We start from the raw sequence: 25,380 nt of genomic DNA, 5'->3' as shown, positions 1-25,380 counted from the left end.
CGCACCGACAGCCGGGACCGGCGGGGCCGCACGCACCGACAGCCGGGGCCGGCGGAGAGACCCGCGCTCCCCACGGACCAACACCCGGGCCCGCGGCGCCCCCTCCCGCCCGGGCCTGGCAGCGCCCCGAGAGCAGCGGGGGCGGTGCCGCCGGCGCGGAAGCGGAAAGGGCGGGCGGCGGCGGCGGCGCCTGGCGCGGTGTGCACGGGGTGTGCGGTGGTCGGTCGGTCGCTCGCTCCGTTGGCTGTGGGTGGGAAGGTGAGGGCCGTCGCCCTCCCCGGGCAGCCGGCATGGCGGAGGCGGCCGGAGACGCGGGGCTGGGTCCGGCCGCAGCCCAGGAGGGCGCGGAGCTGGCGGAGCTGGCGGCCGTGATCGGCGCCACCGTGCCCACGGGGTTCGAGCAGACGGCGGCCGAGGAGGTGCGGGAGAAGCTGGGCTCGGCCTCCAGGATCAGCAAGGATCGGGGCAAGATCTACTTCGAGGTCCCGGCCCGGAGCCTGCCTCAGGTCCGTGCGAGCTCCCTGCCCCGCTCCGCCCGCCGCTGTTCCCCCTCTGGCCGGTTCCGTTCCGTTCGGTTCGGTTCGGTTCGGTGGGCCCCGGCCCCTCCGAGCGGAACGGTGTCGGAGCCGCCGGTCCGGACCGCCCCCCGCACCGGCCGGGGCCGGCCTGGGTGCAGCAGCGGTATCGCCTTTACCGGGGTGTCCGGCCGAGGTGAAATGATAGACGGGGTCAGTGCAAAGACGTAAACTGATAACTCGTGGAGACTAAAGGTGGAAAACCGTGGTCTCTGAAACCTCGACGTAAGGTGGCAAAATTCTGACAACAGTAAACACAGTCCCTACGGCACACGGTTAGGAATGTGTCACCTTTTCATCTCTTCCAGGTCCATCGTCTGAGGTCGGTGGATAATTTATTTGTTGTTGTTCAGGAGTTCAAAGACTATCAATTTAAGGAAAATAAGGTGAAGTACTCTTCCTTTTTCTGTCGATTCTGGGGTTTGGAGTGTTGTTTGGGTTTTTTAATTTAAGACTAGTATCAAAATAGTCTGTTTATTTAACAAGTTTTTTATTTGTGATGTTAATCTAGTTCCCTTTTTCTGGCTTGTAAATGGAAGTGTGGCCATGTGGTCTAACATAATTTCTGCAGTTAAATACTTTACATTGGCAAAATCTGGGATAAGAGGTGATGCTATGTTTGTAGGTCACAGACATAGAACAGTGAAGTGTCACTTTGGTCACTTAATACGTTGTTAGTTGTCTGCAATACAAGGTAAATGATGAAATCCCGTGGGTCTTGTGATTTTCAGTGTAATTCCACTTAGTTATAGCAAAAAACAGACAAAAACCTGTAAGATTTGCTTAAACATGTAGTGGATTAATGTTTAATTAACTACTTTGAGATACCTCACAATAAAGGATAACTTTTAAAAGGATGGAATAATTTCAAAGCACCACTGTTTCTCTCTTTTAAAGGAAGATGCTCTAAAGGATTTGGAAGATTTGGTTAAAAAGCTACCCTGGACTGATCCGTTAAAAGTTTGGGAGTTGAACAACACCTTGAAAAAGAAAAAGACAAAACGCAAAAAACACAATCTGCAGGGTCCTGCAAGCAGAGGGAAGCTGAGTGATGGTGGAGAAGAGGGAGGAGCAGAGCAAAATAACACTAATGACCAGGAGGACTGTGCCCAAACCCCTGTGGCTGTGGAAGCCACTGGTGGCCAGGATACAGAGCATCCCCAAGGAGTGACATCCAGAAATGGGGTGGAGGAGGAGGAGGAAGACAATGAGCAGCCAGATGTGAGAGCTGAAGCGCAGGCGAGTTCTGAGAGCGGGAGCAAGGCTGGCGAGGGCCAGACGGGCGAAGGAGAGGCCAGGGTGCTGCGGTTCCGAGTGACGTGCAACAGGGCTGGGGACAAGCACAGCTTCACGTCCAACGAGGCCGCCAGGGACTTCGGTGGAGCCGTGCAGGAGCACTTCCAGTGGAAAGCTGACATGACCAATTTTGATGTGGAGGTATGGTGGCATGCCTTGGAAATACCTACGTTTCTGCAGTACAAATATTTAGCTCTTATTTCTGATGCTTAGAGATTTCCAAACTGTCTTCCAGAGACTCTGGAACTGAAAACTGGTAATGCTGAAATTGGCCTCTTCTGAAGTGTTCTTTTGCCTGGCAACAGTGTGTGTGTCCTCTGATGCAAGCACTTGCCTTGCTTTCACCTTCCTCTAATGCTTTGTTTAATAGCAGTCTGAGTCACCAGGAAAGGCTCCAAATGGAAGCTGGTTTTGGGGTGAAGGGGACAGAAGGAATTAACAATAACTGTTTATTTTCCGTCAGGGGAGAGCAGAGGCTGGGAAAATACAACCAGCACCCCTGGCCCTTTGGTGGGTAGGAACCACTGATTTTGAGGGGCAGAAAGACCTAAGTTTTTCTTGCAGCCTTACTAAGGGCTGGCCACTGCCCTGGAGTGCGATTTCACCTTCCTAGTTAATCTAGTCCCTACCATAAATTACTTTTATTGCTGCTTTTGCAGATGGTTCATTGTGTCTTGCAGGACTTACCCAGCTTCTGCCCCAGACTTACCAACCAAATCTTTTAAGAAGCTGGTGCTATGGTTATAACGCTTTGAGAGGTCTTGTGCAACAGATTTGGTGTGAATGCTCACCTGAATTCTGTCCTATTAAAATGGTGCTTTGCTTTACTTCCAATAAAAGCTTTTTTATATGTCATTCCTGGATTTTAAATTACCATCTAACGTTGTTCTAAGTATTTACTAGGCATTCTGTGGAAAGCTTCTGTTACTCCTGAAATTCACTTCCAAGTTTCTTCTTTAGGTTCTTCTGAATATTCACAGCAGTGAAGTGGTGGTGGGGATTGCATTGACTGAAGAGAGTCTCCACAGACGGAATATCACACACTTCGGACCCACCACGCTGCGTTCCACTCTGGCTTACGGCATGCTCAGGTCAGGGCAGTTGCATTGTATTATGCTCGGTTAACAAGTCTTTTTAAGAAATTAAACCTTTTATCTCCCCCACTGCTTCCTCAGAAGCCATTTCTGTTAACTGTTAAAGAAAAATAAATTTAAAAAAAACCCTGGAGTTGCTGACACCATGTGCCTTGTAATAACAGTGAGTGTTTCCCAGCCAAGGAAAGTAAGCATTTGCTGTATTAGCCAAGTTTCAAAGTAGTGTACAGTCTTGAAAGAATTCCACTTCATTGCTGGTTATAAAAAAAAATGTAACTAGTGGAAAAAATAATCACATCTATTGTTTTGTTAGAAGGGTAGAATCAGAGTGATTAAAATAGTTCACTTTCCCTTATTTACAGAAATTCAGCTTTTTAAGACATTTCTCACCATATCTTTTCTTCTGTTCCTCAGACTCTGTGATCCCCAGCCCACAGATATCATAGTTGATCCCATGTGTGGTACAGGTGCGATACCAATAGAGGTGATTCTTCCTTGATTTTTTAAACTTAATTAAACTTGTCTATATCTTAGCTATATTCTATTATAGCTGAATAATATGTGTAAATCTTCTTAGTAATGACTGAATAGTAAGCTCCAGTCTCACCAGTTTTTGAACAGAGGCAAATACATTTTTTGTAAATATCCTCATTAAATATCCTCATTTTGCTTCCATAGGATGTAGCAGGAAAACACTAAATCCAAAAGTATTTTGAGCTTTAAAGGTGCAAAATACAGCTATCTGTTACAGAATTCCATATTTCCAGCCATCCACTTGCAGTTGTTTTGTTGTAATTCTGTCATGTTTGAGAACTTATTCTGTTTTTTTTAATTCAGCAATGTTGATGCTAATGTTGCTTATTATTTCCCCCGCAGGGAGCTGCAGAATGGCCCTGCTGCTACCACATTGCAGGGGATAACAACCCTCAGGCAGTGAAGAGAGCAGCAAACAACATCAGCTCCTTACTGAGGAAAAACGAGAGTAAGGACAGGTGAGAGGAGCCTGAGGGATTTACCTTTCCTGCAGTGTTGCATGCACAGAAATCCACTTTGCATTGATGCGCTTGAGTGTCTGGTTCTTATTTTCTTGTTTATTTTGTTGCCAGCATTGTAGGCCTCCCCCGTGTAAAGCCCTTGTGAGCGCTCATGTCTGCTTTTGCCGTTGCAGCAGCGCTGCCCTGGGCGCTCCCCTGGACGTCATCCAGTGGGACATCTGCCGGCTGCCGCTGCGGACGGGCTCCGTGGACGTCGTGGTGACAGACATGCCCTTCGGGAAGCGGTGAGCTGGGCTGGGCTGGGCTGGGCTGGGCTGGGCTGGGGAGGGGCTCCGTGCTCTCTGCCCGGGCTGCTGCTCCCCAGCTCCCCAGCTCGGTGCTCACCTGGGGCGCTGCGCAAGGAGTCCTGAGCCCCGGGTTAAAATGAGCTTGAAGTCGCTGTGCTCCCGAACGAGCAGATTCGTGTCTGAGACGCGGCGGCCCCGAGCTGGTGCCAGGGGTCGCAGTGGGGATCTGAATGTATCTTGCAGGATAGGGTCGAAGAAGAAGAACTGGGACCTGTACCCAGCCTGCCTGATGGAGATGGGCCGGATCTGTACCCCAGGGACAGGCAGGGCTGTGCTGCTCACCCAGGACAAGAAATGCTTTGCCAAGGTTTGTTCTGTTTTTGAGAGAAAATCAAACCTATTTACGCTTGAAAATACATTGAGAGAATAATTGTAAGCTGCCATCATTACAAAATCATTAGTAACACTTGAATTCAATTTTGGACCTGGAGAGTGCTTTGGTGTTCCCATCAGATGTGATCTAGAATAATAAAATGAATGTCATTGTCCTGACGGCGCCGTGTCTGTTTTTGGCGCAGGCGCTGTCGCGCGTGGGACACATCTGGCGCCGAGCTCAGACCGTGTGGGTGAACGTGGGGGGACTGCACGCTGCCGTGTACCTGCTGAGGCGCACCCTGGAGCCGGCGCAGGACACCAGGCCCTTCTGGTGAGCTGCCTGCAGCACAGGAGACACCCCGGGCTTTGTTGGATGGCCAGCCGGTAAAGCAGACGCCTGAGAGCATCGGTCTGTCAGTTCCAAACCAAACCACCTGTGGAGAAATTGTCACACGAATATTAAACCAGGGATCAACTTGAGAGCTGCCAGTTCTACTGTGTGAAACCTTATTTGAATCACCTCTGCTCCCTTCTACCCAAGCTGAAATTCATTAGTGAATTAGTAATTCTTTCCTTGGCTTGAATCTTCTGTTGCATTCTTCAGTTAAACGTTTATTTTTTCTGCTTACAGTAGAAAACATGTTGAGGCAGGTCTGGGTGTAACAGTTAATTTATTTACCGAGCTGTATCTTCACATGACTAACAGTACTACTAAGACAGTCACCTTAAAGGGTTCAGAGGTAGAATCTCCAGTGCAGTTTTCTAATTTATGCCATTGCTCGAATGTAAACTAACAATAAACCAGTATCTGGTTTTTGTGGTCTGATAAGCAGATTCCAGTTGGCAAACAGTATGCTGTGCTACTGGTTCTCTTGCCTGTTAACTCACCTTAGGGCTAATTACCAGTAAATGTCTGATGTGTATTTCAGTGTTCCATTGCCATGGGTGAGGGGGTAACACACAGCCCTAGAAAACAGTCTGTAGTTAACTATTTGAGGACAGAGGTTCTTTTAGCTGTTATATTAAAGAGTTCATGGTTTTGGTGTCTACCATGGATGCATCGAGGTGGCAATTTGAATTTCTTAGGTAATTTAACTTCCACAGCTATGCTGCCACAGTATTCACAAAAGTATTGTTGCAAATATTTTTTTCTTCTGTGACCATACCAGGATTTCTCAGGCCTCTCACTCTGCTCATCAGAGGCTGAAAACAAATTGCCAGTTCGCCATTTCCATTATGATGTGTTCATGCTAAGATTGTGTAACTGTTCAGAGGTGAATTAACAAGTATTAAAGTTTTAGAAGTTTTGCATAAAGAAATGAGTCTTAATTGTGTTCTTTTTCTGGTTCGTGTCCAGATTTTCCAATGTCTAGTTAATTTTTCTCAAATTTTAGTGTTTTTATGTGTGTAAGAAAGATAATACAGTGTTTGTGAATCTATAGCTGAAGGATAAAGGAATCTTTTGGTACACTAAGATCGGGAGAGGAAGGAGCCGGCAGGTTAACTGTTACTGGCTGAGGAAGAATTGGTTTGTGGCGCCCTGGTGAGCCCAGTGCCTCAGTCACAAGAGCTGTGAACTGAGCCTGCTGGGCGATAAGACGTGACGGAGACCTCGCAGCTCTCGGTGCCAGCTCGCGTTCCGAGCGCCCGTTGCTGTTTTCCGTCTGTTTGTTAAAATGAGGGCGTTTGAAGGCCCCGCCCCTCGCGCCGGGCCCCGCCCCTCAGCGAGCCTCGCAGCGCATGCGCGATGGGCGGTGCCTGCCCCTGGCGCCTGCGCGCGGCGGGCCGGGGCCGCGATGTCGCCGCCAGGCCCGGGGCGCCCGGGCGGGGCTGGGCCCGAGGCCGAGGCCGGCTCCGAGTCCGGGTCCGTGCTGCGCTCGGTCAACACGCGGGAGCTCTCCGAGGTCGTGTTCAACAACCACAGCCCCCGCTGCGTGCTGCCCGTCTGGCTGGACTTCGAGGGCCGGCCGCGCTGCTACCCGGTGCTGCAGCCGCGCAGCGGGCGCGTCATGCGCAGCTACCGGGGTGGGTACGGCGGACGGGACGGGCTTGGGCCCCGCGGGGCCCGGGTGGGTGAGCTGATGGCGGTGGAATTTACCCTTTTGCCGTCCCACCATCCCCTTTTTCCTTTCTCTTCCCTTTTTCCTTCTTCCACTCTTACCTTTCCTTTTCTCTTTTTCTCTCTCAATTTCCTTTGCTCTTCTTCTTTCTTTTCCCCCTTTTCCTTTCCTTTTTCCCTCTCCTTTTCCCCTTTTCCCTTTCCCCTCCCCATTCATTCCAGTGACTGGGGCCGTGGTAGTGCCCTGTGCGCACAGGGCTCAGCTGGAGAGCTTGGTCCCTTGCGAGTAGATGCCCCTCAGCGGCGCTCATTAAAAAGTTCTGTAATTGGTGCATTCCCACCTTGTTCCCTGCCAGGGCACCTCTGGCTGTTCCGGGATGCAGGGACCTATGACGGGCTGCTCGTCAACCAGCAGGAGCTGTTCGTGGCAGCCCCCAATGTGACCAAAGCTGACATCACACTGCCAGGTAAGGGACAGGACCACACGTGCTGTAGGGAACTCTGAACCTGGTCTCTCTGGACCTGTTAGGATTAGTGAGAAATCAGATCCTCATGAAATTAAACCTGCTCACACACTGGAAGAGGTGGTGAGGGCTTGTAGGTAGAGCTGTTGTATTGGATGGAGCTGGTGGCAGAGCTCCTTTCAGACGGGTTTCTGCAGGTGCCTCATGGCAGAACCACACTGGTCTTGTGTCTGGAGAGCCCAGCCTGTGGCGGGTCACTGCTGCGGGCTGTGCTCTGCGCTCGCAGGCTCAGAGCAGCACTGTTGGCATTGGAGCAGCAGCTGTGGGCCCTTGTGACGAGGCTGTGTTGTGCTTGTGTCTGACTGCAGTGTTCACCCTGAAGGAGAGGTGTCTGCAGGTTGTGCGCAGCCTGGTCAGCCCCATGGACTACAGGAAACTGGACATTGTTCAGTCGCTATACGACGAGCTGGAGGATCATCCTGACATTTGGAAGGATCTTCGGCGGCTCTCTCTGGAGAGGAGTGAAGCACTGAGGAACTAAATTGTGGAATAACAGCATGATTCACTTCAGACTCCTCATTACAAACCATTGAGTGAGCAGTGAGAGTCGCCAGGACACACACCAGCTGATGCCTCCGTTTAACGTTTTGAAACATAAACTCAGTAACTTTGGTGACAGTTAAATCCCAAAGACTGAATAGCACTGGGAGGCATGCTGGGTTCTGATGGTTCAGTTAATTTCTTCATTGCAGCTATCGCAAACTGTAGGGTAAGATCAGGGCAGCTAAATGGAAAATATTCATACAAAGTAATTTTCATTGTAGTAGAAAGCAAATTACACCAAGGATTAATTTAGCCCAGACTAATGGTTGTAAGAGTCATGAGTGTTGTTTGAGTAATTTGTTTTGATGGAATTTCCCTTTCACATGGTGCCTCAATGTGCCTGTGGGTCACAGAGCATGAGGGGTTTGTACATGAGGTTTGTTTTCTAGCAGTGCCTGAGGGTCTGACAAACGTTACACTGGTGGAAAGATGATGTGTAAATGCTTGCAGGTTATTCTGCCTCTTACCTTTCCATGTGCAAAACCATGTCCTATCAGCTCTAGGTCTGACATGTTTTTACTGTCATCATACCTCAAATGCCTTATTTGCCTTTGTCATAGGATTCTTGCCTGGCTGATCTCAGCCCCACAGAGCAGACCCTCATTTTGGAACACCCTTGTCCCCCACAGCTGCTTCCCCAGCGGCCTGTGCAGGGTTCACAGGAGGTGGAGGCTTTAAGTTCTGTCTTTTCCCCTGGCAGTGCTGTAGTCCAGGTTGTAGTAGGAGGCCTTTCCAGGGAGCGTGGCCTCTCGAGCTGCCTGTGTCTTCTCAGGACCCATGGGAGCTGTACTGGCTCACACAGCCAGCTCACAAACAGGGCCGTGCTTGCGGCAGGCTGGAGAAGGAGAGATGATATTTCTTTGCCTGTATTCTGTATTCCCCACATCTCAGTGGAATGTGCTCTGGTGTGAACACAGAGAGTTCAAAGCAGTGTAGTTTAGTGTTACATGAATTGTCCATCAAGCAAGATGTGGTGCAGCTCAGGTTAGAAGCAGATTGGTTAGATTAATTAAAGCAGGTTATTTCTGTGAATATGTTTCTCTCCAGTTGTACATTTTGAAAATAGCTGTGAAACCGAGAATCTCAATGTATTTTGTAAGTATGCAATGTCTCCCTATTTGTAAACTTGTTTGTGTTATATATTTGAAGAAATTGATCTTTGACATAAAAATGGAAATGCCTGCTAGCTTTCTGACTGTAATTCTGTCAGGTAAGTCCCCAGTGCCTCTGTGTATTCTCTTCATACAGATACTGATGATAGTCTGACAGTCGCTGTGGTTGGGCAGTAAACAGACACTTTGGACTGTAGAGCCTGCCCAGCCCATTGCTGCAGGGCTGTGTTGTGGCTGTCATGAGCTCTGAGCTTCAGGCAGCGTCTGGGCAGGAACGGGGCTGCTGTCCAGTTCTGCTCTTAGCACCTCTCACATTTCTCTGAGGAGAAAGTGAGCCCATGCAGGGCTCTGGAGCAGACTGGGGTCAGTGCCCCGAGGAGCCTGAGCGTGGGAGAGTGCTGTTCCCTGCTCCTGGCCATTCCTGAGGGGAGGTTCCCCTGCTGTCTGTGGGGCTGTGCACTGCAGTGAGCATGGCAGCATCGCTGACCTGCTTGGCTGCAGCTTTTCCTGTAATGTGAATTGGTATTAGGTGTTGGGTTTAACAGTCTGTACATGGCACACACCTTCTGGGTATTTCTGAGTTGGGCAGGGTCTGTGATTTCTTGTGTTTCTTATTAGAGTGCATTTCTCTGTTCTGGAGCGCTCCTTTGGATCAGAATAAAAGATTGGAGAAACCCCAGCCGGCTTTAACCCGTGAACATTGGGAAATGCAGTCTCGTAGCAGTTACTCAGATGGGTTAGTAACGAGTGAAAGCTGTCCTTTCCTTGCGGCAGCTGCGTTGGCCCTGGGTGGTTTCAGTCGGTCCAGCACGGCCTCGTTGGGCACCGCGGGAGCAGCAGAGAGCCGGCGGGGCAGCCCGGGGAGCGGAACCCGGGGAATAAATGCTGCTGACACTGCAGCCTCCGGGGCTCGGGCAGAGCTCACAGCACGGCAGAGCCCTGCCCACAGCACTGGGAAAGGGAAGGCCTCAGAGCAGGGACATACAGCATTGTTCCAGCCTCTATTCAGTCGGTTTCAGTTCCCCAGGAAGAACCTGCCTTACTTGTGACATTCAGGGCAGGACTGAAGTCATACACGTGGCTGGATGTGGTCTTTCCCCTTGTTTCCAGCCGAGGTAAATAGTTCAAATGGTTTCACAAGTTTTTCCAGTACCTAAGGGGAAGAAGTATTTTCTTCCTACTTTTATGCAGTTCTTTGCAACACAATTTCAGTCTCGTCTTACATCACTTTCAGAACATTTAGGTGTGTGTCAGAGGGACAGTAAGCAGGGGAAAGGGAGGGGAAAACCCCATAAATGCAACTATTATATCCCAAGGCAGTCTTTGAGTTGTCATATTTTAAATATAATTTTGGTAGTTTTGTTTATTTTTCCCATTCTTTGATCTTATAGCTACAACAATATTGCATTTTTCAGTTTTTCATTGTCACAGCAGAGCTAAGAAGTTAATGATTTCTGAGGCCAGGAGTGTAGAAAACTGCAAAAGTTTGAAAGTTTGAAAACAAGAGTAAGCTGTACTGTAACATCTATGCAGAGTACAAAGAAATGCTGAATTAAAAGCTGTCAAAACTTAGAGCACTTCTTTCAATTCATACAAATTTGGACCTAGGGCTAAGTATGAACAACAGGACCAGAAGACTGATAGTTACACTGACGTATCTGCTGGCAGTCTCTAGCAGCAGCAGTATGGCAGGAAGGCTCTCCTTTTTGCCAGAAGTATTGGTAATATTTACACTGGCAAATTAATTAATTATACGTTTTTATCAAAATCAGGTTAAGCAAAAAAAAAAAAAAACTGTGAAAAAATTGTTGACTTTAAGAACATATTTTAAACCTAACCCTTGACAAGCAAGACCTGGCGCTGCGACCAGTTCCGATGTTCTTTAGCTCTCACTCCCTGCCTATCGCACCGTACTGTAACGGGTGATCCCCGGTGCGCGGCCGTGAGGGCGAGCCCGGCCGGAGGGTCCGTGCGCGGCCCCGCCCGGCGGCTCTGCGGCTTCTCCGGCGGTGCCCGATCCTCTGCAGGCGCTGCGGGACGGCCCCAGTGTGTTCGCAGCCGCTCTCCAGAGCCAGCCGGGCCCCCGAGGAGCGGCGGGCACGGCGCCCGGGATCGCGGCCCTGCCGGGGCCGTCCCGCTGGGCCGCACCGCCGGCTCTGCGCAACGCCCGGGACAGCGCCCCTCGCTTCCGGCACTCGTAATGGGGCAACCGGGCTGGAGCAATGACCGCTCCTGGAAAGGAAAATCTGATTTGCATGTGGGGCTGGGGCCTGACGTCAGCCGGAGCCGGAAGCGGGCTCGGAGCCCGCCGGGGATCGCCGGCAGTGCCGCGGGCTCTCTCCCAGGCAGCGAGCGCGCCTGCCGGGCTGGGAAGGGCTGGGACAGGCTGTGCGGGCAGCCCCGGAGAAGAGCAGGCTCGGGGGAACGGAGGAGAGGCCGGAGAGCTGCCCGTGCCCCGGCGCGCAGCATGCGCTGCTGATGGCCGCGGCGGGGACCAGGGGCTGTCCGGACCGGGAGCGGGACCGCGCGGGCATGGCCCTGCAGCAGCCAGCCCTCGCCCCCAGGGCCGGCCCGGCCCCGGCGCTCTACATCCACAGCATGCCCGCCTGGGTGCTGGAAGACTTCTGCCAGAAGATGGACTGCCTGAGCGACTACGACTGGATGCGATTCGGTGAGGGGCACGGCGCAGCTGGGGCGGCGCAGGGACGGCAGCGCTTCCCGGCGCTCGGCAGGGCACATCCTGTCAACAGGGAATTCCCGGGCACCACTCTGGGTTTGCTTCTCCAACACAGCTGGAATGCCAGACTTCCGTGGCTCCTTGGCTTTCCCTGGGCAGCCAGGCTCCTTCCCCTCACTCTCCGCAACCTTTCGCACTTCCCTCTCCAGTCACACTGTGTCTCCTGCCACTTCTCACTGCCTGTTTCCACAACGTCCCTCACATCTGCTCAGATGTTCTGTTTTTTAATTTCCTCCTTCTCTTCATGTATATTCCCTCCTACTTTGTGCCCCTGTTTTTCTCGGTCCTGGCTGGGTACAGTCAGTAAATAGAGAAAATATAGTCCCTGAGTTATTTACTCTTTTTTCTGTATCCCTGCACAAACAATTCTATGCTGAATCTTTTCTTAGTACCTGCTTTCCTTTATTTGACGTGACATCCCTAACTGTGCTGAATAAGCTCTTACCACAGTTAAACTTCCTGATGTAGGGTGGGATTAATCTCCACTACCTTCAGATGCACAAAGCTGTATTTCTGATGTCCTTCCAAAGCCAGCCGTGGTGAGAGCTCAGGGATCTTTGTCTCCACACGAGCACCCCAGCCCTGGCCTTTTCCCTGAACTCCAGGCTGTGCTGTGTCTGGGTGTGTGGGCTGGAGCTGGGCACTCACCAGGGGAGCGGGGTTTGTACGGCTAAGTCAGCTGGGGAGAATACAGTGAGGTGACGGGCATGGTCAGGAATTGGGACACATTGTGTAGGGTCAGCTTTGGCACAGGATCCAAAAACAGCTGCATTTCCCTGATAGCTTTATTGGAGTGTGGCTAACACTCAGGTGATTCAGCTATTGCTTGGCTCACCACAGCACAGGGATTTAGGAATGCAAGTGGCAGTGCAGCCACTCCACTCCACTGATTCTCCTATTTTGGGAGAATCACCCCAGGAATTTAATCTAACCTTACTTTGGTACAAAGTATTAAGGAGAAAGATTACAGGGAAAATACACTGACAAGTATGAGTGGGTCTTCAAGTGTCTCTGATAGAACAAAATTTTTTCCAGAATAGTTGAAGGAAGAAAAGTGATATCTTACTTTAGGAACAGAAATTTCTTCATGTCCACATAGGTAATTTATTGTGATCCTTTCTTTTAAAGATATACAAATGCAAAAGCAAACTGCATCTCACACCTTAGCCTGCCCTGCTTGCCTTTGCCTGTTTTTTCTAATATTTAAACAGAAATATCCATTCTCTCCCACCAGCCTCCTATGTGATCACTGATCAAACAGAGCTACGGAAAATCAAGTGCATGGAGAAGACAGGGATCAGCATCACGAGGGAGCTCATGTGGTGGTGGGGAGTGAGGCTGGCGACAGTGCAGCAGCTCCTGGACCTGCTGCAAGGGCTGCAGCTTTACCGAGCAGCTCAGGTCATCCTGGACTGTGAGTAGCTGCCCCTTCCTCCCACAGCTCTGTGCTGCTCCCCACAGCCCCCTGGCCCCTCCTAGGATGTCCTCCTTGCTAGCTGAAGAAGCTTTTTGTTAGAAGTCGCATCCTGTGTCAAATTCTACAATGCCTCCACTGATTGTGATTCCCTGCTCACTTGAGCAGGAGTGGTGGTGTGAGGGAAGAGGTGACACGGGTAGACTCCCGGCTCCCCGCAGCTCATCACCCCATCTTTGTGGTGCCCGTCTTGGACCCTTCCAGAAGTGCCAGGAGGATGGGCTGTGGCCAGACCAGGCCTGGTGCGTTTATACATCAGACAGCATTTCAGAGCACAGAGGCTGCACAAAGAGTCCGTGCCCTTCAGGCCTGGTCCTGTGGCACTAAGCGGTCCTTACACGACTATAGTTCAATTCATTCCTACTTAAAGGAATCAGACACAGCACAAAGGGAGATCTTTTGCTGGCAGATTACTTCCCAAAGGGTTCTACATCCATTCAACAGTTTTTTGCACTCTCTAGTCCCACTTTGAAATGCCTATAATGATGTTTTCTATGTCAGTTCCTTAGCTGCAGTGCTGCCCTGTTTGTCTGACATGCAGGAAATTGCAAAAGTCATAAAAAACCCTGAAAAGTAGGTTGAATAAGGGAAGTGATGCTAAGTTCTGAGACTTCTAGGTTAAACCATGTGAGGGAAAAAACAGAATACAGGTACTTGCCCGCAGAATGAAGGGACTGTCAGGTTTGATTAAGCGCCTGCAGACTGTTTGACAGCTAATCCTAAAACCCTGTAAAATTTGGGATTTCATAGCATTCTAACACAGTAGCAAAAATAGATGAGTGTTCTGAGTTTTAGTTTTCAGACCTGGTTTCATTCAGAGCGGGGTTCATAGGTGGCATTGAGGACAACAGATGGAAACCTCAAAGAGAGCATGCCCATTTCTGCCATTGTGGCTCTTCAGGCCCTGCTGTTCTTCAGCCTCAGCGTGAACGTGCTTGGCTTCTCTCCCACAGTTCATACCAGTAGCCCAGATTACACAACAAACACTGGGCTTCCTGCTTGTTCCAGGTACTCCTGGCCTTTGTTTGTACAAGTAAAATAACACAAAGCTGTTGTCTGTTTTCAGATGCAAACAGAGGCCTGGCACATTTGATTCTGAGATCACCAAAGCTCTTAGAACAGCAGGATAAGAACCACCATTTAGTAATATTTGGGCTTATGTTTTTTCTGTATAATGTAAAAAACCATTAATTTGGATTTTTTAAGAGAATGTTAAATGTATTGCTGATAAAAGGTGCCATATAAAAGTTTAAAACTACAGCCAGGAGAAAGCCCTTATATCACCCCTAGTGCACACTGGGCATTTTCAGGCTCCTTTTCAACCTCAGTTTTAAGAGCATTTTAAGAGATAAGAATTCACCTGCTTTGGAGATTTTGACAACCTCATATATCACAGCATTCTGAACTTTTGTACTGTATTTCTTCCCATCCTAACTGTAGCTTAATCTCATCTGAATAATCCCCCCTCAGGTGTACATAGTTTTAAGTTCCTGTACACTGTATCTTTGCACTTTAGTCAGACTTCAAGTTGCTTTTTCAGGCCTGACTCTGAGGTTTTGCCAAACCCTGTACAGCACAGGATCTGTTAGAGCTGTAGTGAATAAATAATTCATCCTATAAACTTTCCTTATATATCAATAAGTTTTGAGCTTTGACCAATTTTGTTTTCCCTACATTGTCTTTGGTTTGTTTTTTTTCTGTTGCTAAGTAGAAGTATGAGTCTTTCTTGCAAATAGTCCTATGGAGGAAAGTTTTTCCTGGGAATGGACCTAGGATGGCACTAAAATCACACAATTGAAGACAGTCCTAAAATATTTAACTGGCTTAACCCAAGATAGTTCTGTCCATCTTCCCCTCAGTCCTATGACAACTGCAGAGAACTCAATGCCTTCCTTAGGCTGGGAGGTATTTGTGATTTGAGATCATTACCTGAAGGATGTTATATAGAAAATGATAAACATATCATTATTGCTAATTTCTTCTTGTAAGAGTCTCTGCATCTCTGGAATAGTCATTGCTGGTATTTATTTGAAGCAATTAGTTCCTGTTAATTTTAAGTAAAAGTTAATGTCATGGGTATAGTCTCAATTTAAATGCCATCTAAATTGCTTGAATGTTCATTTTAATGTTTATGTTAATTTGAAGTCTGATGTCCTGATTAGGATTATTTTGTGGTCACTGATTAGAGTCAGACTCTGTTTTCTCTGGTTATCTTTATCTTCCCTTTGCTCTGTTTTGAAGGGACATCAGCCTCTAGCATCACCAGCTCTGAGAAAGAAGAGCCAGAGCCACCCAAACAGACCATATCTGTCCCTCCCACAGAAGGCAAAAGGAGAGACAAAGAAAATGCCCTAAGTTTGTTGCCATGCCCAGACTCCTCACACCTGGGAGCAGTGCCATCAGGCAGTAAGTACAGTGCTGGACTCTGGATTTGCTCTGACACGAAATGACTGCATTGCCAAGGCTGCTGTGTGTCTGTGGTCAGGACAGTACAGTGAAGACCTTGTCTCCCAGATGGGCACAGCTGAGTGCTTGCTGTTTTCCCAGCACTGCTGTCTCCTGTTTATTCCTGACTTCAGCACACAGCTCCCTGGTCATCCTTCCTTTGGCCCCCTTGGCCTGAGAGATGCTGGCTGTCTCTGTGCTCTGGGGTCTCAGGATAATTCCCAGGTCTCTGAACGCCTTGATCCCATCCTGGCTCCACACAAAGACTACACCAGGCATGCATGTCCTGCCCCGTGTCCCTCTCTTCATGCACAGTAACCCTCGGCCAGCAGAGAGCCGGGCAGGGCTCAGCAGCCCCTCTGCTGGGAGAGGGAAGGGAGAAGCCCAGCCCATGCTGGGGCGAGCATCTGCAGCAGCACAGCACAGGGAGCTCCTTGTCCCCAGCAGGGCTGGAGAGGGCTGCACAGTCATCCTGCAAACAAGGACCAGGAAGAGAGCTCCCTGTCTCCACACAGAATTTCACAGTTTGACAGTTTGTCACAGGTTATCTTTGATCAGAAGGTTGAAAAAAAAATACCCCAGATCTTCATAATTCTTAGACCTTTGTCCTTAGTCACAGGTGGTGGTATCACAAAACTAAGGTGTGTTTTCAATGCTGTTATCTCAGTTTCAGGTGCTGCTTCTGAAGGAGCCTTGTATTCCCTCCCTGCTCCACCACCTCCCCCGAGAGAGCTTTTGAATTCCCTACAGTCCAATCCTCCTGTTTTATCGAGTGTGAAGGTAAATCCCCTTAGTGCTCTCTGATTATACAAGGAAAATTACCTTTATGACATTCTGTCTTTTTCCAGTTAAAGTTTATCCCTCTACTTGTACACAAATGTTGCTGTAGTGGAAACGTTGAGCTCAATACCAAGGGTTTGGACTGAATACAGTACTAATGCTTCAGTTAGATTGCTTGTGGTTACATCACTTTTTTTGCCAGTGAAGGACCAGTGAGGGAAAAATTTACAGTATTATTTCCTGCACAGCTCAGAAGGGATAGCATACCCACAAATAGCAACTGAGTTTGAAGGACTCTCACATGTAGATTTTACAGAAGACTTACATTTCTGGTGCAATAGCCGGACAGGACAGTATATACCACTGATTAGTCAGAACCACATACCTCGTTTAGTTTCACTGTAGACTTAAAATGTGGTTTCTGCTCGAAACTGGGCTAGTATTGAATTTAGTCATGTTGTTCAAAACCTTGTGTAGCTGACAACTGAAAATCTCCCAAGGTAAAGGTTCCGTCACCTCTCTGAGCCCCTGTTCAGCTGCTTAACCATCACAGTGGGAAAAATTCTCCTCATGTTCCAGATGATTTCAGCGTGAAGTGTCCTGTTCCTTCCTCCCCACAGTTCTCTCGTCTTTCATAGAGTCTAACTACATCTGTCCTGTCCCCAAAGTGTTTCCCAGATCTGTGGGCACACCTTAGTCCCATCATGGTTGTTCTTGGCCTGTTTTCTTTGGTTTATTTTGTCTGAGGCTTTAAACTCTTCCACAGTAACATGGTCCAGGATTACCAGCCAGAAGGGAAGACTGACTCAGAGTGCAAGTAGTTTCAGAGTTTCTTGAGAAGAAGTTAGTGCTTTATTTCCTCAAGTTGGGTGCACATTAAGGTTGTGAAAGCTGCATGATTAGGCTCCAGCAGGACTGTAATTATACTTGGTATTAGAACTTGCCACACGGGAAGCAACGAATTATTGTGCAACTGACATCAGGTGCTTCAAAAGTAGATATGAAGTTTACCAGAGCATAATTACATTATGAGGGACCCCACTTTCTCATCCAGCTGTTTCTTAATATGTAACCCAGCTATAAAGATTAAGATCTTTTGTAAATCAGACTAACATCACTTCACATAAATATATGGACTTTTAAACAAAACTAAGCCTGTTTCCTGGGAAAGGTGGAAGTGCAGGATTGGTAACTGATTTCACTTCTACTGTGCAAAAGTTTTACTCATCCCAACACATGAATACAGGAGTTGCCTACACCCTAAGGAGTGATTGCATAGTGCCTTTCACAGTTTCATTCAGCAATCACAATGATTGCTTAAAACATGGGAAGGAAAATATGACCCTGAAAGAGGGAAAAAGCATATGAATTATCATGAGATAAACTTGTTTCTCCTACACATGTGCAGCCCTGCAGCTCTTCTGCTCCCCAGCAGGAGACGATGGCTGACCTTCCTAGCGGGAGTCTCCTTTGGACCCAGAGGGAAATTGCTAATGCCACCAACAGCTTCAGTGACAAGAACAGAATCTGTGAAGGTACTTTCGCAGATGTCTACAAAGGTCAGAGGAACAACATGGTGTTTGTCATCAAAAGACTCAAAGAGGCAAGTACTGCACCTTTTTGTAGAAGAGGGTGTCTTATTAGCATGACATTGCAGGTGTCCATTAGCAGCTGTTGTCTAATATTGTGTGGGAAGGAACCAGAATAACTACACAAGAGGGGAGGTAAAAATGAAATTATGTAAATAATTAAACCTAAATTCAGAAAACACACTTTGATGAATACTTTACTCATGTGAGTAGTTCCATTAATTCTATAGATAGGAGTAGCCTACAGTATAGCTGCCTGCATTGATGATTGGATCGGGGGTGTCTTTACACAACTTTTTGTTCTAATTGCCAATTAATTACTGCCTTTGACTTAATGTTGCCATGAGTGGTACTTGCCTGTTTCCTGCACTAGCTTGTCATCTAGAGACTACCAGATCTGTATAAATGCAAAGTCCTAGTAATTTCCAATGACATTCTCTTGCATGTTTTCATTTTTCAGCTGGAATGCACGAGCCCAGATTCCACCCAGAGGTTCTTTCATACAGAGGTGCAGATTTGCTTTCGGTGAGTGGTTGGCTGTCAGAGGCAGTGGTGCCTGTCCTGCTCGTGGTCTGGTGCTGGGTGTTAAACACGGGGGCGTGTGCTCCAGGCACTGTTCTGGGCTGGGACAAGCGGGCTTGTGCTGCCTGTGTGGGAGCCCTGGGCAAGCAGCACAGTGCCCGGGGGTACTGCTGGTCCTGGCTGGCACAGCCTTGGGCTGGGGAGGACACAGTGCCCACCCTGTACCCCTGCTGCAATGTGATGGGCTCTTGCTCAGTCAGCCTCCTGCTGTCTGCTGCCCAGACTGTGCTGTGCCTCCAGCTGTGCCCCAGCTGTGCCCCCAGCTGTGCCCCAGCTGTGCCCCAGCTGTGCCTCCAGCTGCAGCACACCCTTCCAGTTGCCTTGAATTTAGGAACTTGCTCCAGCTCGGGAATGTATTTTTCTGCATTGCTGTTACATCATTTGCAAGTCACTGCTGATGTGTGCCTGCAGGTGCTGTCACATAAACATTCTGCAGCTGCTGGGCTTCTCGGTGGAAACTGGATCACACTGTCTGATATATCCCTACTTGCCCAATGGCTCCCTGCAAAACAAGCTGCAGTGCCACGTGAGTAATAATCTGGGGCTGACACCTACTTGTGATTGCAAGTCCTCTCCTGCAATTCCAGGAAAAACAATTGCATCTCTTTGATTTCTGAGAAACAGACAGAAAAAAAAAGGTGCCCAGTGCCCTGGCTGCAAGCACCAGAAAGGCAGCAGCTCCTCTCCTGAGGTTTGGAGTTTTGCCTGGAGTTTGACTCAGCTGAGCCTTTGGTTTTCTAAACTATTGATGTCTTAGAGTGTTTTATTCCATTAATTAACAATTTTTTCCTCCTTTCTTTGCAGGATGATTCTGCTCCACTGACCTGGGAGATGCGAATTAGCATTTCTTTAGGAGTTGTCAGAGCAGTAGAGTATTTGCATAATTTTGGAATTCTTCATGGGAATATCAAGAGGTGAGTGCTTTGGCATATCAGCACTTCCTTGGTTACCTGGTAATTAGTCACGGCTAAAGTTTATACAATTTGGAAATCCATTTGCAGTATTTTCTGCTGTCCCTTGTTCTGTAGGGCCTTTGCCATTTTTTGTTTAACCTGTCTCTCTTTCCTAAATGATGGCAGTAAATTATTTTGAATTTTTGGGTGCTTGATTTTTCCCCTTCTTGCTTTCTAACATTCTTAATCCTTCCAGTGCTATGCAGGAGGCCAAATGCTTGACACTTTCAGTGCTTAAGTTTAAAAGTATAAAACTAACTCTTTGCCACAAGATAAAATAATTATTTGACCAATATTGTTATTTGTCTGTCATTATCGCAGCTCAAATGTCCTGTTGGATGAAAACTTTACACCAAAGCTTGGGCATTCTGGACTGCGGCTGCATTCTTCTGATAAAAAATCAGAATATGCCGTGATGAAAACCAAAGTCCTGCAAGCTTCTCTTACTTACCTGCCAGAAGATTTTGTCAGACATGGGCAGTTAACAGAAAAAGTGGATATATTCAGCTGTGGTGTGGTATGTTGCCTTTTTTCCATGCTCTGGTTTTTGATGTATCTAGACAAGAAATTGAATATAAGAGTAAGTACCTGATATGGTTGTTTTGCTGGCAATTTCATATTATAGTTGTGGGCTCTATAATGTGTTGAAATCCTGGTTTGAATTGTTCACACTCCAAATATATCTCAGTTTGCGGCAAAATTAGGTGAATCTTTTGAATAAAATAAACAAAAATGTTTTTTATTGTAAATAAAGTACTACTGCTGATGGCTTAAAACAAACCAGATGCTCAAAATTCTGGCAGACTCACCACATGAACTTCTACAAACATTGCCAGTTCATTTATAGTTTCAGCTAAAATAATTGATAGTCTATGATGTCACCCATCTCCAGGTGTTTCCATTTAAGTAGGAAGTTACTCTGTTCAGTATGATTTCTTATCTACATTTAGCTTTACTTTCTTCTTATTCTTTGTTTCAGCAATATCTATTGAACTATAAAATCTGGACTTGGCTCTTGAGGTAGATCTAAAGTCTCATAAATACCCTGAGCTGGCATTGTTAAGCCATCTGAAGTAAAAATATAATACCAGAATGCATTAAAAGTTCAATACTTCTTTAGTTAGAAACTTAATTTTAAAATTTTAGTTTGTTCTGAACAAATAATTTTATCTTTCAAATATACTTTCTAGGTCTTAGCAGAGATACTGACTGGGATGAAGGCACTGGATGAAGACAGACACCTGATTTACCTGGTAAGAAAAAGCAACAGTAATGAACACCAATAGAAATTAATGGGGTCGCTGTCATAAAAATAATTTTAATTTTATTTAAATACAATTTGATATTTGCTGTCTGCTGTACATGTCCTGCAGAAGGGAAGTTTAGGAGCCAAATCCTGGTTCTATGAATGTCAGTAGCCTGCCTGCCATTAGAACAGAAGCACAGTAGATATTCCCATTTCACATACCCACTCATGGGTGCTGGCCTGAATTGCACTGGGAGAGACTGCATAATAGATAAATATTTAGGAGACAAGGCTTTGTGCTGAAATGCTGCCGCATATTTTCTGTGTGCCAGGAGGAGGTGGTATAAGCCACAGTGAGTGGGGAAACCTGGGCAGGCAGGAGCTGCAGAAGCTCATCATGATGTTTATCAGGCGTTTGTCTTGTGCTCATGCCTGGAACTGATGTCCTCACCCATTTCCCAAGCTGAGGTTAGAGCTACATGAACCACTTTCACAAGCAATCAGAAGAGCCAAACTCCCTGAATGCATTAACACCATCTGTAGAAAGCAGCCTTCACCTGCATTCCTTCTGTGGCATGTGCTCCTGATTTCTTGTCTGGCTGAAGCCTTGGAGGGGAGAACAGCAGTATTCCCACTATCTGCAAGCAATTCAGAAGTGTCCAGAGGGGTTCAGAAAATCAAAGATCCTGTGTTCCTGATTTCTTTAACATGTGTTACAAAGGCCTGCGTAAGAATGCTGCTCTACACAGTGTTGGCTCTTTTGCATTCCTATATAAATGAGCGCACGCCAGGAAGAGCTTGCCCTGCTTTAGGGAATTTGACATTGGACACATGCAGAGAAAGCCACTGGCCTTTTTCTCTCCTGTGAGAACAAACATTTCAGTCAGTTGCATGAACAGACATCATTAAAGGTTTTCAGTCTGTAAACCAGGCATTGAGGAACCCCAATGACAAATACACAGCAATACTGATTCTCAGAGATTCAGACAAAAATAAATGCTTGTGTTCATTTTGCCTTCACTAATGCATCTCCTTCCTTTGAACAGAAAGATATGATTGCCGACGAAATTCAAACAGCAAAAGAAAGCTCAGACTCCAAAGGAAAAAATTTGGAAAAACTGGCTGCCAAGGAAATCTGCTGCAAATACCTAGACAGAAAAGCAGGGCACTTGCTGGAAGAGGTGGCTGTTGATTTTGCATCAGCCAGCTGCCTTTGCCTGAGAAAGAAGAATTCAAACATAGCAGAGGTAATATTTTAAATACATGGCCAAGATTTAAGTCTCCTTGTCATCAGGGTGTAAAGCTACAACATTCATGTCATGCTTACTTTGTGAGTGTTGACATAGGAGAATATGTGTAAGCAGGGGTACAACAATTATTACACATTCACAGATTCGGTTGTTAAAAACAGGTACGTGAAATTATGGAAATGGCTGAAAACAAATTAAAGGAGCATTACATCTGTGGAAGCAGCACTTGTGGATTCTCCGTGAACACCCCAGAAGAAACTGATGATGAGACAGGCAGTGTGAGCGTGGACGTGCCCTCAGCAGTGGGCGCTGGGGAGGAGAGCGCGCGGGCAGCCGCGGGGAGCAGCGCCAGCCCCTGCGCGCCTGCGGTGCCCGACGCCTGCGGCATCTACGTGTCACGGGTGCCCTGTGAGTCAGATGAGTCCAGCAGTTTCGTGTGGAATCCTCCAGAAAAATCCTCCGAGGAGTTACCTCGCCACAAGTGCACCGGCCCAGAAGAAGGGTCAGGCTGTGGTGACAGGGTCAAGCAGGGGAAGCCTGCCCAGGGACTGCAGGAGAGAAGCCTGGCGTGCGCCAGAGGCGATGGCACCCTGGAGACAGCAGCTGCTGCACAGGGCCCCTGTGTGCAGGGAAACACAGACCTGGACTCCTCGTGTGCTCCACAAGGTAAAAGTGTCCTCCTCTGACAATACAGGGACTAATTACTCCTTCCTCCAGAACTGCTTAGGTTCCACTTCCTACTTTTAAACACATATCAGTAAATCTTTTCTCCTTGGTTATGAATTTACTAATAAATCTACAAAACATTTAGCAGGTTTCTCTCAGATTTTTTCCGAAGCCAGTTTTGGCTGGTTGGTTGGTTGCTTGCTTGCTTTTTCTTAAATTTAAAATTATCATCTATTCCTTAGACAATACATGGATTTTTTCCCTCAGTATTTGGGCTTTTTTGTTTTTCAGCTTCAGCCAGAGAGACATCTTGGAAAATACAGATAAATGATCAAAAAAAGAAGCTCATGGAAAATATTTTGCTGTATGAAGAGGACAAGTTAAACAGTTCTGAACTTTTTGAATCGTAAATTGGATGGATTAATTAGCAGTGGCCAGCTCAGAAGAAGAAAGAAGGACTGTGTCCTCATTACAAGGACGGTAAAAATGCACCTTTCACATAAGATTAGGTAGCAGGTTTCAATCAGGAACACTAGCCCTGACTGAAGGAAACAAGAAGTACCACATAGAGAAGCACCAGAAAATAACTGTTCTATAGCAGATTAAAGCACAGTCCCACTTTTCATCTGCAATGTGTAAAGGAATGGCAAATGCAAGTGCCATAATAATTTGTGATTGATTTGCAGTGTGTTTCAGGAAGCATCTGTTGGTGTCCTTAAGCCACAGTCCCAGGAGCTGCAGGGCAAACACTGAGCAGTGGCAGGCAGCAGTGCCCTGTGCTGTTTGCCCAGACAGGAATCCCCAGAGCTGCTGGGAGTTTGCCAGTGGCTCTCTCCTGTTCTGTACAATCTTAGTCCACACACCCAGAACCACTGCATTACCTGAGAGGGATTTTTGTGCAAGTTCTCAGAATGTTGTACAGCTTCACCTCAGTTTGAACTGCACTGACCACAGGTGTAGGTAATTAACTTCAGCCACTTTCCTCCACTCTCTGAGCTTCCCTCCACATACATGTGACATCACTGAAGTCCAACCTTTCAGTTCACTGTTGGGAGCTCTGAGACCATGTTTAATACTTCATAGGAGTATTTTTGGGAATTATTTTTTTCTAAGTGTCCTATACATGGAAATGTTTCTCATTGTGTTTCACATGGTAACTGTTGTATATTTTGGATTAGGAAAGATTTTAATTTAAAATAGCTCTGATTTTTTTATAGGACACTTGAAACATAATTTGTTGTATTTATTTTGGCAATGGGTCAAATATAAGCTAATAAGAGGACTTGTTGATGGTTCCACACTCACCAGGCATTCTCAGAGGAATCCTTGTGGGTATCCCTTAGTTGTAGGAGCAGTAGGAGCCTCAGTCTCAGGCCCAGGGATCACATGCAAAAGAAAAAATAGAAACTAGTATGCTGGTGTATTTATGATCAAGTGAAAGCCCCCTCAAGAAAGTATCACTTTTGTTTTTATGATATTTATTATTTTTATTATTGCTAGCATATTCCACTTGTGTGCAGTCTAGGGAAAAACAGGTTTATGAGGGACCAAAAGATTTGTCAGAGTATGTAGCTCTGTTTACAGACAGGTGAGCTGCCTCCTGAGCATGGGGAACAGGGCCTGATGTGCAGAAAGGGCTGCAATTCACAGTGCAGTTTAGGGAACAAAAATAAAATTAATTATATGTAATTATTTTCAGTGGAATTGTGTACTAGTATATATTCCTAGCTTTATATAAAGGCTTCACCCCTTCTATTTTTGTACAGTACCTAGTTCATTGTATGTATTATTATGAGCAAGTAAAAGCATTTTAGCTAAAGACCTGAGTCCTGGAGTTATCTACACATTTCTCAAGTTATTCTCTACACTAAAAACTGGTAAAATTCCTTAATTATAAGTGCCTTGGATACTGTCTTTATATTTACATGTTTTTTTATTTTACCAGAATCAAACCAAGATAAGATTAGTACTGACATAAGAAACATTGTATACTCAGATTGGTCAATAAGTACTTAATTCTACAGATTTATCAAGATACTTTATGGCACTGAAAATGTAATATTAATTGTTTTTCACTGGTATATTCTGGGAGACCTGTGGTAAAATGCTTGTGTCTTCTCCAGAAAGGAATGCACATGGCTATGCTCCAGAAATGGCAAACCCGAGAGTTTAAACTGAGAAATGTAGTTTGTGCATAGTTCTGTTTCATGGAAGTGCTTTAGAGGTTTTGTTCTCCTGTAGTCACCAGATGGAATTGTTATTCTTTGTCTTGTACCCTGATAGTTTTAAAACATTCTGAGGTGATTTAGGTAGTCTTACAGATTACCTAAGTATTTAGTATGGCACATATAAGACACTGTGTGGTCTTACCTTAACACCTTATGTAACTTGGCAGTTCACAAGAGTTTATGCATTACCATTTAATAATAGCTTTTTGAATAAAAAACCTGAAAAATTCCTCTTTCTAGCCTGCTTTTTCATGATTGATGGCACAGTAAATATATCTCATTCCACCCTATTTGGGCAAAAGCAGCTCAAGGTCACTTTGCTCTCTGTAGCAATTATTAGTACAAACATGTTTATTCAATCTTCATTCAGTGTCAAAAAGCTGATTTTTTTCCTTTCTGATGGCTCTAGAGAAGAATTTCACTGTAAAATTAATTACCAAGGTTCCTGTGGTGCGGGTGGGCCGGGCAGAACTGTCACACACCCAGGGCTCTGCTTTTCCACCAGCTAACATTGGTTTTAAAAATAACTTCAAAGTGTGCAAATATGTTCATGTCCTTCTTTCTTCCCTC

General features: G+C 46.7%; 3 protein-coding genes across 5 annotated transcripts; all 3 read left to right on the top strand.

Moving 5' to 3' along the window:
• The first annotated feature begins 218 nt into the window (after positions 1-218).
• THUMPD3 (THUMP domain containing 3) lies at positions 219-5,941 on the top strand. 2 transcript variants are annotated; one of them, XM_059480294.1, is made up of 9 exons: positions 219-506; positions 884-961; positions 1,473-2,012; positions 2,832-2,962; positions 3,380-3,449; positions 3,842-3,957; positions 4,137-4,244; positions 4,491-4,614; positions 4,826-5,941. In XM_059480294.1, exons 1-9 carry the CDS (start codon positions 291-293, stop codon positions 4,955-4,957), a joined length of 1,515 nt encoding a protein of 504 aa, XP_059336277.1. In that variant the 5' UTR covers positions 219-290; the 3' UTR covers positions 4,958-5,941. The 2 variants fall into 2 exon arrangements, with proteins under 2 accessions (XP_059336277.1, XP_059336276.1); XM_059480293.1 differs by having other exon boundaries at positions 4,134-4,244.
• Positions 5,942-6,411: 470 nt separating this feature from the next.
• VHL (von Hippel-Lindau tumor suppressor) lies at positions 6,412-8,934 on the top strand. Its single transcript, XM_059480246.1, has 3 exons — positions 6,412-6,647; positions 7,038-7,148; positions 7,514-8,934. Exons 1-3 carry the CDS (start codon positions 6,419-6,421, stop codon positions 7,684-7,686), a joined length of 513 nt encoding a protein of 170 aa, XP_059336229.1. The 5' UTR covers positions 6,412-6,418; the 3' UTR covers positions 7,687-8,934.
• Positions 8,935-11,155: 2,221 nt separating this feature from the next.
• On the top strand, positions 11,156-25,040 carry IRAK2 (interleukin 1 receptor associated kinase 2). 2 transcript variants are annotated; one of them, XM_059480327.1, is made up of 13 exons: positions 11,156-11,531; positions 12,832-13,011; positions 15,313-15,477; positions 16,184-16,296; positions 17,705-17,899; positions 18,346-18,410; positions 18,879-18,993; positions 19,272-19,381; positions 19,742-19,937; positions 20,611-20,673; positions 21,713-21,913; positions 22,078-22,582; positions 22,874-25,040. In XM_059480327.1, the coding sequence occupies exons 1-13, from the start codon at positions 11,339-11,341 to the stop codon at positions 22,990-22,992; spliced, it is 2,220 nt and encodes a 739-aa protein (XP_059336310.1). In that variant the 5' UTR covers positions 11,156-11,338; the 3' UTR covers positions 22,993-25,040. The 2 variants fall into 2 exon arrangements, with proteins under 2 accessions (XP_059336310.1, XP_059336311.1); XM_059480328.1 differs by lacking the exons at positions 11,156-11,531; positions 12,832-13,011 and adding an exon at positions 13,134-13,313 and having other exon boundaries at positions 15,322-15,477.
• The last annotated feature ends 340 nt before the right edge of the window (positions 25,041-25,380 follow it).

This window comes from Ammospiza nelsoni, chromosome 11 (genome assembly GCF_027579445.1).
Source record: "Ammospiza nelsoni isolate bAmmNel1 chromosome 11, bAmmNel1.pri, whole genome shotgun sequence".
NCBI classification, from domain to species: domain Eukaryota; kingdom Metazoa; phylum Chordata; class Aves; order Passeriformes; family Passerellidae; genus Ammospiza; species Ammospiza nelsoni.
Note: the sequence above shows the minus strand (reverse complement) of the source record. Positions and strands in the feature narration are given on the sequence as shown.